Source organism: Sinohyriopsis cumingii, chromosome 3 (assembly GCF_028554795.1).
Source record: "Sinohyriopsis cumingii isolate HCF-2022 chromosome 3, ASM2855479v2, whole genome shotgun sequence".
Taxonomy (NCBI): Eukaryota; Metazoa; Mollusca; class Bivalvia; order Unionida; family Unionidae; genus Sinohyriopsis; species Sinohyriopsis cumingii.
Genome location: NC_142963.1, coordinates 145,579,413 through 145,592,428, shown reverse-complemented (window position 1 = coordinate 145,592,428; position 13,016 = coordinate 145,579,413). Strand labels below are relative to the sequence as shown.

General features: G+C 35.2%; 1 protein-coding gene across 6 annotated transcripts in view; it reads right to left on the bottom strand.

Moving 5' to 3' along the window:
• Positions 1 to 13,016, bottom strand: part of LOC149804074 (leucine-rich repeat serine/threonine-protein kinase 2-like) — a 327,016-nt gene that overhangs the window by 112,757 nt on the left and 201,243 nt on the right. For all 6 annotated transcript variants that reach the window (XM_089953980.1, XM_089953981.1, XM_089953986.1 and 3 more), the window contains 3 exons: positions 11,369 to 11,495; positions 6,406 to 6,535; positions 3,425 to 3,487 (listed from right to left, as the gene is read on the bottom strand). In XM_089953980.1, coding sequence (XP_089810106.1) covers positions 3,425 to 3,487; positions 6,406 to 6,535; positions 11,369 to 11,495 — 320 coding nt within the window. The remainder of the gene's footprint in view (positions 1 to 3,424; positions 3,488 to 6,405; positions 6,536 to 11,368; positions 11,496 to 13,016) is intronic.

Sequence of the window (13,016 nt, the reverse complement as noted above, 5' to 3'; positions counted from 1 at the left end):
AGACTGTCATACTGCACTGCTTACCTTTTCTGGGATGGAATTTACAGTGACCCTCTTATAAAATTACAAAATCCCATCTCCCATTAGATGCCATGGTCTTGTGCAGTATCACTAGTAGTCCTCTTTATATTTGGATCCAGACAACTTCTGTGTGTGTGTGTGGGGGGGTTAATAGGGAATTTGCCAACAGTGCAGGCAGTATTACATTATTAAATAAAAGTTTACCCACCACCACCATTACAAAAATATCATGCATTTTAATATCATTAAATATGACCTATCACTATTAGGCTGCTGAAATTGCCAGTGCCACTGGAAGTTTATGTCAAAACAATTGTTTAAAATAGATATACTCACTCTTATAGTAGGAGTCTCCACTACAGTAAGCTGGCATCAGCTTGGGCCACTTTTTGGGCTGTATACTATTTGATCAACACAAAAAACATTTTCCCTCCTATGTGCCAAAGACCAAAGGCAGAAGGAGAAAGTATTATGACTCTCATAACATCCCCCAAACGACAACAATAGCTTGAAATACATGGGCCTTAATTTTCATGAAAGAAAGGTTCCTCTCTGCAAAAAGGACTGAAAAGTTTGCATTATGATAAGGACAATCCAAATCAAAATGGTGGATGCTGAAATATCAATGGCATTCTAATAGGTAGGAAATGATGCTTCCTACCCTTTCTTCTCCATTCAAAAGTAGCCAAATAGAAGCATTAGGCCAGGGGTTAGCAACCTATTTACATGGGTACCACTTTTTTCCAGTTTAATTACAAAATGAATGAGCTCATGCCACCAGTAAGAGAGTAACACTGTTAAAATCGAGATTTTTGGGTGCCCTTCTCATGCCACACAAACATGTATCGTAGGTTGCCGACCCCTGCATTAGGCCCTAGCTTGGCACAGAAGTCTATCTTGATCATCCCCAGTGCAGATGCAACTGAGACTGCATATTTCTTATAAAGAATGGAGCTACCAAATGCAGCTACTTTTCTGCCAAAAACCAGGCTGACAAAGGAGATAAAAGACTCATAACAACCACTGAACCATAAACAAATCTTTTCAATAAACAAGGTGTAATGCTCACCCCTTCTTCTTGCACATGTTTAGGATAGCAGGAAAACTAATTTATGGGTAACATTTTTCAAAAGGAGCCTCACCCAATGGTTTGAGGCAGGGTTTGGACAAACACCACAACATGTACGAGTGATTCCAATTTGGCATCAGTGACCAAGAAACTAGTTTTTGTAACACAAAGTATCTGATAAGATCAGGAACATGAGGGTCTGAACCAATGCCTGGACCTTTTGAGAACTTGTGCATGTTGGAGAGAGTTGCCATGTAGCCATTAATAGCAGACACTGTATATCCTCTCTGTTAAAACAAAGTGTGTGTGTGTGTGTGTGTGTGTGACTGTGGGATTTGGATTTTTAACATAGTTTTAAATTATTTTCAGTCATATTGTTATGATGTCTGCAGTGTGGCAGTTTAAAGCAATATCTAGCACTGGGGCATCACACCCCACAGACATGTAGCATCATGTCCCACCCAGTCACGTTATCCTGACACCAGGGCAGCTAGTCCTAACACTAACCTCCTAACGCTGAGCACCTAGCGAGGCAGCTGTTAGTACCATTTTAATAAATTTTGTGTAATGACTCAACTAGGGTTCGAACCCATGACTTCGTGCATCCAAGGTGAATGCTCTATCCACCAGGCCACAGGCACAGTTAATTCAAACAGAAAGAGAAGAAAGTCTTGACCTTCTGACCTGAAATCAAATGGGTTCTTCTTGAGCCAAACTGTAAGCTATCCACAAAATATGGTAACTGTACATGGTAGAGAACTCAAGTTGTTGTGCAAACATAATTTTTCTTCTTTCAGTCAGTGACTTTCACCTTTGATCCAAAAATCAACAGGATTCTTCCTTACCCCAATGCAAACTATCCATAAAGTATGGTAAATGTAGTTGTTAGACAACTCAGGTTATTGTGAAGAAAATATTTGACTTTTGATCTAGAAATTGATAAGGTTCTTATCTACACTATATGCAAGCCAATCACAAAGATTGGTTAACTGCTGACAGAGGAGAAATGAAGTCTTGTGCAGAAATCATTGTTTTTTTTTCTGTCACACTGACCTAGACTTTTGACTTTATAACCTAAAACAAAATGACAGCATTCTTCCTTATGCCAAGTGCAAGTGATCCACAAAGTTTGGTCAATGTATTGGTACTTGTGCTGAAATAAATTGGTAACAGACAGTGACAACATGACACAAGAACTTTGGCATACAAAAAAGCAATCCCTACTTCCTAAGCATTATGTAAAGATGCTCTCACACAGCAGTGCTCAATGGAACACAAATTAGCCAAAATGGACTACCATATATCAGTGCTCAACATAACACAAATTGGCCAAATGGGATCTCACACAGAAGTGCTCAACCCAACACAAATTAGCCAAATGGGATCTCACACAGAAGTTCTCAACACAACACAAATTAGCCAAATGGGATCTCACACAGAAGTGCTCAACACAACACAAATTAGCCAAATGGACTCTCATGCTGCTATGCTCAACACAGATCAGTCAAATGGACTCTCATGCTGCTGTGCTTAACATAGATCAGTCAAATGGACCCTTACAAAGCAATGCTCAACACAATGCTTTTTTTGTTGTTGTTGTAGGGTTTAACACCATTTTTCAGCACATGATAGGCTACACATGGCGGCCAGTATTAATGGTGGAGGAAGAACCCAGGAAACCCCCCAGAAAGAACCACCGACCCATGAGAAGCCACTGGCAAGCTTTCTCACATACCCACATTAGCTGAATCCGAGACTCGAACCCACGCAGAACAGAGGTGAAATGGCAGAGATCCATAACGAAGAGTGCTTTAGACCACTTGGCCACTTGGGGCCCCTGAACACAATGCAAATTAGCCAAATTGACTTTCACACAGCAGTACACAACACAACACAAATTAGCCACATGACTCTCACACAGCAGTGCACAACATAATGCAAATTTGCCAAATGGACTGTCACACAGCAGTGCTCAACACAACATCACTCCAGTTTTTCCAACTTATGTAATCTGTGCAATGGTGGTTGTTTATCTGTTACTGGCTTACCTTTTAATCACCTCTATTGCAATCAGCTGAATAAACTGCCCCAATATGATTAGTTTTCCATGGGCATGAAGCATGACTGTCAACTGTCCATACAGGTTACAGGCATATACTGTGTAGTCAAAAAAGATCTCTTTTTTAGCAACAAGATTTGTAAGAAAAATTGCTTTTTTTTGTCAAAATGGGGGCATTTTTGTATATGTGGCACATTGTGGTCCTGCATGTATGACTGCAGAGTGGAACAATATCAGAAGAAGAATACAGTATGAGAACACGATCAGTATCCTACCTGGTTTATCTATAACCTCTCTCAATTTCTCAAGTACTCTTGCCCCAATGTTTTCCCTTTCACCTACAAAGAATTACAATCTTAAAGACATAAATATGAAAACCACGACTTAATAAAATGTCACATGTCCTACAAAAATGGCATTTCATTGCTTTATACAACAAGCATGTCAAGTGTTGCTGACCAATCTAAACACGGACCCTGAATTAGTTTCAAACAATTTTTATGCTCTACAAGGAATTTAAAATAAATTCAGTGTTGTCATCCAAAATCAACTATTTCCTACTTGCACTAGTAACTGTAACCTTGAAAAATTATGATCTGGTATAGATGTTCTGTGAAGATTATTAAATTAGTGTAAAACAAACAATTCAAGTACCAATGATCATTCTGAAAAGTTGTTCCGATTTCTTATGTTTGGCATTTTTTGTCATTAAATTTTTTTCATCAAGAAACACTTGGCATGTGAATCATGTCTCTGAATAACACTCAGTCTGCAAACCATATTTCTGCTTAACATCCAGTCTGTGAATCATATTTCTGAATAAACTGCTTTCAAAATTATGTTAAAAGAATGAACAAAACTAATAAGCATTGTACAAACATTCATACTTCTTATATCTCCCATAAATTTGGTCTTTGCCCTGCATTCTTACATATAAGATAATATCAACCACATCAAAAACATTTGCTTGTAAATACAAGAAATCTTTCATATGACTGACTGAATAAATAAATGATTAGAATATTTGTTAAAATGAGTGCAAACATAATTGGTGGAAAGTTCCTCAAGTTCATTATGATGGATTTATCAAAGTCTTTTACTGTTTCACTCACGATATTCTCATTTGGAAGCTAAAGGTTAATGGTATATCAGACAACTCAATAAATCTCTTACTGAGCTAAATGTCCAATTGAAGAAGCAAATCAATATGCAGGGTGTCATCAGTAGCTTGAATGAAATCTAAAGTATGGTTCCTCAGGGATCGATCCTTGGACCTTAAATGTGTTTATCAATGATAATTTTTATTTTATTAAATATGAATTTTTAAATAACTATGCTGATGACAACATTATGTACTTTTCTATTCTGTGGTTGTCTGTTTTGCAAATCATGCTTGATTTAATGTCTTTAGTCTTTCTTGGGTCATACCAATCAAATACTCATTAGAGCATATCTAGAACTGTTGTTTAAATCAATCCGACAAAAAATAAATGTTATCTTATCTCATCTCAAATGCTGTATATACCTGCTTATAGATTGGAACCAACTGCAAACTCCATAAACCCAGATCTAACATTGCATAATGTACTGGCATATTTTGCAGTTTTGTAGGACTAATTAGTAGAACAAAAAGTATAAGCCATGATCTGCCACCACATAATGTGCTGTGAGATCAGGGTCCATGCTGTCTGCATTGGACTTGTAATGAAGTATATATATTATGTGAAATTAGAGAGCTGTTTATAATTATTATAACTGGCAACAGCAATTATAAAGTTAGCATTAGGGCTGATTCCTCTTATTCCACACCCTTTTAGATTAAAAAGATGAATTGTTTGTTTAGTGTTATTAATATGCATGTGCCCACTAAAAGAAATGAAAATACTGCCATTATCTCCAGTAGCCAGCCATTCATTCATTTTCATCACGGTTTCACGCATCATACCTCCGATGATATGTCACACACAGAACATGCTTTGCTAGTGTCTCAAAAAAATATATGCTCTTTTTCCAGGAATACAACACAATTGCAAGATATTACACAGTTTTTCTTAACCATTACTCTCAAAAGACAAAATTATTGGACACTAGTCTGCTAGCCAAATAAATAAGTAAATAAGGTATGCACTTAATGTACTAATACACTTAACATTTTGAAATCTCTGTATTTCTCCTAAACAACATGTAACCCATTGAATACATTTCTCATGAAATAAGTGTCAGAAATTATATCTGTGTAGGAAATACCTGTTACAAGTTTTGCCAGAAGATAGAACATGTGTGTCTGAGGAATAATGGAATGAGGGAGGAGACAAATTAGCAGATAACTGCAATGATGAATGCAGAAATGAAGGTGGAGACACAACTTAATAGTGCACTGAGAGCAAATTAATGACTGAGATATTTCTCATTTATTTTCATGTTTTAAAGTCTTAAATTAAAACAAGTTTAACATTTACATGATAAATGAATTATTTCTTTGCCCTCTTTAAAAAGATTTAGAAATTTAAAATAAAATTAAAATGAAATTACTCGCAAGGAATCTGCAATATTTTATAGCAGAGGGAATAACCTGTATGAACATTCTCTCCAAATTACTTTCTCTTTAACTACAGGTTAAGATCACAGATTGTACCAAAAATTACTTTCATTGTAACTAAAGGTCAGGAGGTTACCAGATTTTACCAAAAATTACTTTCACTGTAACTAAAGGTCAGGAGGTTACCAGATTTTACCAAAAATTACTTTCCTTGTAATAAAAGTCAGGAGGTTACCAGATTTTACCAAAAATTACTTTCACTGTAACTAAAGGTCAGGAAGTTACCAGATTTTACCAAAAATTACTTTCACTGTAACTAAAGGTCAGGAAGTTACCAGATTTTACCAAAAATTACTTTCACTGTAACTAAAGGTCAGGAGGTTACCAGATTTTACCAAAAATTACTTTCACTGTAACTAAAGGTCAGGAGGTTACCTGATTTTACCAAAAATTACTTTTACTGTAACTTAAAAGGTCAGCAGGTTACGAGCTTGTACTAAACATTACTTTCAATTTACTGTAACTATGAATTAAGTTCCTAGATTTCAGCAAAAGTCATTTTCACTGTAACAACAGGTTACAATCACAGGATATACCAAAAATTAGTTTTTCTTGTATCTACAGGTAAAGTTCCAAGATTTAACCACAAATTACAAAGGTTCAGAATGAAACTCACTTGAAATTTAAATATGTCCACTGAAATGAAAGTAGACTCACCTTCAGAAAGCCTGTCCAAGTGAGTGCCAACCACAATGACAGGACACCCAGGTGCTCTGGAATGGATGCTGGACAGCCAGGATTTAAGTTGGTCAATATCTGACAGGCCATTTTTTAGGCTAAATACCACCTGAAAGAGTGAAAAAACTCAAAATACAGGCTCGTGATTATTGGGATTGAGTTTATCTCAATCATAAAGGGAAGGATCTGACAGTATTCCAGCACACAGCCCAATCTGGGTCTAATTTTTGGCCCAATGAATACTCAGATTACACAGGTTTGAATATTAATTAGTCAATCTACATATTTCAGTTCTTTAAATTTTATTGAATCTTCAATTGTAGCATATTATCAAAATAACATTTTAGTAAATTACTGAAGTGAATTTTTTTACATTTTGTGTGGTAATGGTTTTATACGATCAAAACATATCTGATGTTTGTTTGAATACTACACTATGTGAACAAAACCAGAATAAATACTACACTATGTGAACAAGACCAGAATGAATACTACACTATGTGTACCAAACCAGAATGAATACTACACTATGTGAACCAAACCAGAATGAATACTACACTATGTGAACCAAACCAGAATGAATGCTACACTATGTGAACCAAACCAGAATGAATACTACACTATGTGAACCAAACCAGAATGAATACTACACTATGTGAACCAAACCAGACTGAACACTACACTATGTGAACCAAACCAGAATGATAAGTAATTGCGTTTGACCAACACAATGGAAGTATTAAGATGAAAATATGATCTGACGCCCAGTAAAAAGGGATGATCAATAAAAGAGTGGTAAAATTTTGCAGACATAAATAGATCACTGCTTTTCTCAAATCCCACCCATACACCCTTGCCCACCAAGCCTATCATCATAGCGATGCATAACTCTTCCAGAAAAAGCATGAACATGATGATGATTTCACAGCAATTCATTGGAAATTGTGACTAGATGAATTCATAAAATTACTTCAGAGCTTGCATCCAGCTTAAGTTAAAAAAAAACATTAATTCTTAAAACAAGAGTCTCTTGGAGGGAACGACACTCGACTGGCAAAAAGAATTTCCAAGAATTCAAGATAAGACCACTTTTTAAGTGCTGAGTGTTGAACCATCTCTGATATCCCTTAGCAAAAACAAGATTTTCAGATTTGCTGCTGGCACCATTTTCATTTAACTCGTTAACCCCTGAGCCAAATAGCTAGGCATTCCCCAACTGCATATGTGCAGAGAGATCACCTAGAGCAGTGTTAGCCTTACCAGTGCCTGTATCTCTTAGTCTTGCTGAGAGTACTTGGCTTGCATACTTTTTCAGATGGAGCTACTTGCAATATATGTTATTTTCTTATTTATGTTCCTTTTATTAAGCTAAAATTTGGCACAGCAGTTCTCAATAAAATTACGTACATAATGGTATAGATTTCATGCTACATGCAGAAATAAAACTCGTGCATAAAGATGAAATAAATAATTTTCTTACCATCATGTTTCTTTTGCCATGAATAATCCATAAAATCCATGATGAATTCACACTGAATAACTAACACAATCAACACGTGGAATTCATTCCATTTTATGTACACAGAAATTTCACTTGTTGTCTTTCTTGCAAACTTAACCTCGTGTGAATACTCCATCAGAGGCTGTTAAATAAAAGTCTACTCCCAGCCACTGATTCTCTTAATTTTCATCATTTTCTAATCTAAATATTTCCACTATTTTTGCCACTATTGAAGATTAAATTTTTTCCCCTTTGTTCAGCAATGTTCACTCTATCTAAGCTAAAATTGTATTGGCTAAAATGCCTGCATAATTAGGAAATGGCTTGAAACCAACCAATGGTTTGTGATGATTTAACTCGTCATGCCTGATACAGGCCTAGACTAATACTGCCACTCAGACTCGGCACTCAGGGAACAAGCTAGGTAAACTGTGCCATGTTATCATGGCACTTGGGAAATGAGGAAGGTAAAGTACAACAAGTTATAGTGGTGGCAGGTGTTAATGAGTTAAGAACAACAAGATCTCTGTTGGAAACCCCATGTTGATATGACTTTCTGTTCAGGAGGTGCTACAATAACAAGATTTCTATGATGGCTGCCATATTTAGTATCAAACTAGCACCATTTAGGACCAACAAGATTTCATAAGAAGCCTTGATGAAAGCAAAATATCAGTATAACCAGAATCTAGGCAGAGTAAGGATAACAAGATTTTCAAGATGGTCATTGTGGAGACCATACTGCAAGTCAAAGAGGCGTCGTTTTTCATTTAAGACCAACAAGACATTGTAAGAAGTCTTCTGGCAAAAGCCCCAGGAGGATAAAACCATTCATTCAGAAGTGGTGATAACAAGATTTTCAAGATATGGATGTCTGAGTACAACTATTTTCATTTAGGACCAATTGGATATCAGAATAAGTAATTCAGTAAATTCTGAACATTGACAAGACACTCTATTCTGGAGACACAATGACATGATTTAGAAAAAGTCCACTGAGATGGCCAAATTGGATGTGCAACCATCACCATGGCAACATAACATTTTACTTTAAAGGAGTAGCAATAACAAGATTTTCATGATGGCCACTGTGGCAGCATATTGGACATCAGACTGGACATCACATCAGCACCACTTTTATTTCGGGCCAACTAGACTTGATAAGAAGTCTTTCAGTGGAAACCCCATGCTGATATAACCATCTATTAGGGAAGAGAAGTGATAATAAGATTTTCAAGATGGCCACTGTGGCAGCATTATTGGATGTCCAAATGGCACCACGACAATGGGAAGAATGTGTGTGTGCAGTTTCGTGACAATCTCGAAGTAGTTCAGGAGGGGTAGCAATAACAATATTGTGCTAAATTTGATGGATGGATGTCATAAAACAGACAAATCTTGTGCTAATTTTGATGGATGGATGTCAAACAACAATCTCATTATCTTTTCTGCTGTATGACCAGTAGAGCTAAAACTAAGAGCACAAAGATCTGTCAATAAGTGCATCCTTAGATTATGACCAAAATATGTACCTATCTATAAAAACTAAACTGCAAGAATAGCTGCAATCTCAAGAATCTGTCTTCATTGTAATCAGCTGCAAGACATAATGAGCCATAATTCTAACAAAAATTGTTAGAACACTGTGACTTATTAACTGTGACTTATTAATATGTGCCACTTCGGATTATGATCAAGACATATAAAGTTTCCCGGAGATCCACTGAAAACTGTGAGACTTAAGTTACTGTTACAATATTCTCTCAAACACCTGAAAGGGCAATAACTCTTACAAAACTCCCAGGAGCATAATGATTTACTGACAAGCACATTTCCAGATCATGACCATAACATGCACTAAGTTTCACAATGATTAATAAAATACACAAGATTCTGTCATACACTGCTTTCAGCTCCAAGTCATAAAGGGCAGTAACTCTTACAAAAATTGTGCATGTTTTAGTAAGGAACAATTGTAATCATGTATAATAATAGGAAATTCCCCATGGGTGGGCTGGATAGAATTTACAGAGAAAGTAATTTTTCTCACCCACCACAAACTATATTTGTTGATATCAGTTACATAGATATTACATAGAAAAAAGAAAATCTGCATCACACACCATATTAACTTCACTTAAAGATGTAATGAAATGAACATCTGTGGCATTTGGCATAATCAAAATAATTACATATGATTGAGCCTAATATTTTAAAAATTCATATTTAAAATCAGACAATGATATATAGGATATTGGGTCAAGAGAAAAACTAAATGTCCAAGTTCTGCCAATTAATGACTGGCAACAAAAGTTTATGTAGTAATCATTCAAGTTTGTGCCAACCCAGAATTCGGCTACACCTTAATTTTGTTGCAAATTAATAGGTATTTAATATATCTATTTGATAAAACTTCAGGGTTTATTATTTGCATTGTTTCTGCATTTTCTTTGGTTCTCAACCAAGTTTTTCTTTTCTAAACAAATTTTTAATGCATTTGCTTTTTGAGCAACCACAAAAAACAAACATTTGGATTTATCTCTTTTGTAGCTTTACAAGCAAGGTCTGAAACTTCTTGATTTACAAATTTGCAGAATTTATGTACATTATTGTTTTTATTGTTTTGCTTTGTTTTCTGTCCACCTGTAGCAGTAAACCAATGAGACATTTGAAATCACTAGAATATAACCTTCCCTATTGAGAGTGATCACTAAAATGTCATACGAGCGCATACAAATTTCAGACTCTCTGTGGAACCAATAAATGACAGATGCAAAAATAAAACTTGCTGATCTTTGCTAGACACCATAACTGACAGCAGTTTACATGTAAAAGTTTACCCCTCAGATAAGAAAGATTTCTCTACTCCAATAAAACTCTGTCCAGTGGATGAGAAAATGGTATCAAATTTTGACAATCAGACTGTGTAGCATTCGACAGACAGGGAAATGAATTTATTGCATAAAGACTTTCCTACCTCAACCATAACTGCTAACTCTCTCTTGATGCATCATTATCCTAAATTCAGTCCCTCAGATCTTTATATGTGACATAGCTTTAATAAAGTCCCTCAGATCTTTATATGTGACAGCTTTAATACAGTCCCTCAGATCTTTATATGTGACATAGCTTTAATACAGTCCCTCAGATCTTTATATGTGACATAGCTTTCCTACAAACTCCTAAAATACAACATAGCAGAAGATAAAAGACAAATTTAAATTCTGTCCATCTTGAAGTAAGTAGAAGCAAATTAGCCCAAATTACAAAACAGGTCAATTACAATAAAGACATCATATTCATCACAAGTAAAAATCTGCTGCATGGCAACAATTGTATAAAATAGAAATGAAAGTAAATATGACGTTGACAATGACAGGCTAAAAAGTAATGATGCTCAGTTGTTAATTTGTTTTATTCTTAACACAAATTCTGACTTACAAGGTACACAGCTCTATTGGACAGGTAACATTGATGAGTGCTGTAAAATTCCTCCTGTCCAGCAAAGTCCCAAGTATTCAGTGTATAAACCACCTTCCCCCACTTGTCTTCTACTTGTCTTTCATACCTGTATTAATCAGAATTGTAACACAATAAGATCAGTGGTTAAGTGTAAGACTGTTCTCAGTTTACTATATTTCACTGGGTATCAAGTTTTGTGGATTTAATGGGTTCAGCAAAATAGGAATTAAAACTCCAAATGACTAATGAGCCTGCTGTGGAAAGTATAGGATGAGTCCACAATCTGTGAATTTTTCACAAAACCACAGAAACTGATATTCACAAAAATATGAATTCACAGTATCCCATATTGTTTTGAGAAACTGTATACAAAGTTTTCTCTCTCTAAAAATGTACCTCTTAACACTTGGCCATTGTTATGTAAATTTTCATACAGAAAACTGAGTATTTTAATTATGTGCTGTGAATTTTCTATGGCTCAATTCCATTTAAGAAGAAAAACATTTAACTTAGAAACACTATAAACTATGCACAGCCTAGCAAACTTTATACTGTAATTGTAAAGAAAGGTCCTTAGAAGTTTTGGTTTGAAGTTACCATGTTGAGTAAACATGGAACCAAGTAGATGTTAAATAAGAATGGTTAAAGGTACCAATTTTTAAAAAATATTTTGGGACTAATTGAATATTGATATGCAGATTAAGCAACTGAATTTTGAAATATCTGAAGATCAAAGGAAACGATATCCTAAATATATCCACAATAAGGGAATTAACTCTATCATACGACCATTTACTGTATTACAAGAGTTATGCCTCAATAATACATGTTTGAAGAGTAATTACCAGATATCCATTTAAAGAAGTGGAGTTTTGATACAATAAAAGACGATGAACTCATTTATCAAACTCTACCTTTGAACGAGAGACCCAAGTGGGCTGAGATTGCTCACATTTCTGAAATCTGCATAATAGCCAAATCATAGTACAGTTGGCCAAGGAATCTGGATCAGAAGGATGCTTTCTGTACAATTTAGCTCTTCTGATGCTAATAATCAAACATGTTATGAAAACAACAGTTTCAAGTTTATTCAAAAACATTCTGTTTTCTTTTTTCTATCCATATTTAACAATTCCTCGTCATCATCTGTCCATTATTGAAAGGCCTTTATGCCAGAATGTTTTCTGCCAAAGTTGGTAATATTCTTTTGTTCAGATTTTCAGATGAAGTTGCTGAAATGTTTTCTAATTTTGGTAATGTGACCATATTTTGATGGCAGATCTCCATTATTTGTATCACTTTGAAATGCTTCCTGTCAAACTTAGTAACATTCTGCTGGGTTGTTTTTGACAACTTGTTAAAAGGTTTTTCTGTGGGTGTTTATTGTTTTAAATGCTGGCCATATTTGATGGTGGATCGGCATCACTTGCACAAATTTGAAAACCTTTTATGCCAGGATGCTGTCTGTAATCTTAGACAAATTCTGCTGAGAAAATGTTATTACAAGGTTTTACCATTTTATGCAGCCAAATTTAATGGCAGAGTTCTTTCTGTCAATTATCTGTCAGGCCTGGAGTGATTTATTCATAAAATATATCAAAATAGAATTATTTTACTCTCAGATTTT